Genomic DNA, 1,596 nt, shown 5'->3' with positions numbered 1-1,596 from the left:
TCATCCTAATAAATTTAGTTTAAAAAGCTGTTATCTAAATCAAAGGGTCTCACACATTTAGTTAGTAATAAAGGTCAGAGAATATATACTCTTATTCTGAAAATGCCTACCCCTATTAGTTTTCTTGACATACTAAGACAACTGCATGTCATAAAATTCCCTTGAGGGTAGGAGCTAAGACTAGTTATTTCTGAATCCCCACACAGTACCTGTCATATTTTTTCCATAGTATATGTTCAATAAAATGTAAACTAAAAATGTACTTAAGTCCTATTTGCAGCTTCCTAATTTTCATCTTATCCTAGCCCTCTCAGGTGCCTCTGGCTTCATGGCAGAGAAGAACCTCACCTTAGTGACTGAATTTCTCCTTATAGCATTCACTGACTATCCTGAACGGGCATTCCTTCTCTTCCTCCTGTTCCTATTTATCTATCTCATCACCTTGTTGGGGAACTTGGGCATGATTATCCTGATCCATGTAGATCGCCGGCTCCACACTCCAATGTACTTCCTTTTGAGTCACCTCTCTTTCATGGACATCTGCTATTCATCTGTCACTGTGCCTCAGATGTTGGCCATGTTGCTGGAGCTCGGAGCAGCTTTATCCTACACACGCTGTGCTGCTCAGTTCTTCCTCTTTACCTTTTTTGGTTCCATTGACTGCTACCTCCTGGCCCTCATGGCTTATGACCGCTATGTGGCTGTGTGTCAACCCCTGCTTTACGTCACCATCATGACGAAGAAGGCCCGTTTGGGTTTTGTGGCTGGGGCTTACATTGCTGGTCTCTTCAGCGCCTTGGTGCGAACAGTCTCAGCTTTCACTCTCTCCTTCTGTGGAACCAATGAGATCGACTTTATTTTCTGTGACCTCCCTCCCCTTCTAAAGTTGACCTGTGGGGACAGCTACACCCAGGAAGTGGTCATTATTGTGTTTGCCATTTTTGTTATCCCTGCCTGCATGGTGGTGATCTTGGTGTCCTACCTGTTTATCATTGTGGCCATTATGAAGATCCCCTCAGCTGGAGGCAGGGCCAAGACCTTCTCTACCTGTGCCTCCCACCTCACCGCTGTGTCGCTGTTCTTCGGCACCCTCATCTTCATGTACTTGCGGGATAAGTCTGGCCAATCATCAGAGGAGGATCGGGTGGTTTCTGTGTTCTACACAACAGTCATCCCCATGTTGAACCCTCTCATTTACAGCCTGAGGAACAAGGAAGTGAAGGAAGCCCTGAGGAAAATTCTGAATAGGGCCAGGTTGTCCTAACTCTTACCAACTTTGGACAGTCCTGAGAATCACCTCCTCTACAAGTGCCGGCATTCTGGACACATCATTTTCAGCACACTCAATGTTGAAATGAATATGTCAGGGTACAAAGTATAAAAAAGAACCAGAAACCTTAGTCTTAGGAAAAAAAGGCAGAAAAAGAAGAGGCAGCCTGAGACTAGAGATTGGGGTGAATGCTGTAGCTCCCAGGAAAAATTAAAAAAGGATCTGAAATTAATGCTGTGTAATCCAGACGTAGCATACTTCATAGGCCTGTGACCATAAAACATGATTGCATTTTTTGCAAAACTTTTTGTGAAAGATTTCCATCA

The 1,596-nt window shown here is 44.0% G+C and overlaps 1 protein-coding gene across 1 annotated transcript; it reads left to right on the top strand.

The window, feature by feature from the left end:
• The first annotated feature begins 328 nt into the window (after positions 1 to 328).
• On the top strand, positions 329 to 1,264 carry LOC118982802 (olfactory receptor 9Q1). The gene has a single exon (XM_037039975.1). The coding sequence runs from the start codon at positions 329 to 331 to the stop codon at positions 1,262 to 1,264; it is 936 nt and encodes a 311-aa protein (XP_036895870.1).
• The last annotated feature ends 332 nt before the right edge of the window (positions 1,265 to 1,596 follow it).

Source organism: Sturnira hondurensis, unplaced genomic scaffold, assembly GCF_014824575.4.
Source record: "Sturnira hondurensis isolate 20B ecotype Veracruz unplaced genomic scaffold, ASM1482457v3 Scaffold0002101, whole genome shotgun sequence".
NCBI classification, from domain to species: domain Eukaryota; kingdom Metazoa; phylum Chordata; class Mammalia; order Chiroptera; family Phyllostomidae; genus Sturnira; species Sturnira hondurensis.
This window is presented reverse-complemented; position numbering and strand designations above follow the sequence as displayed.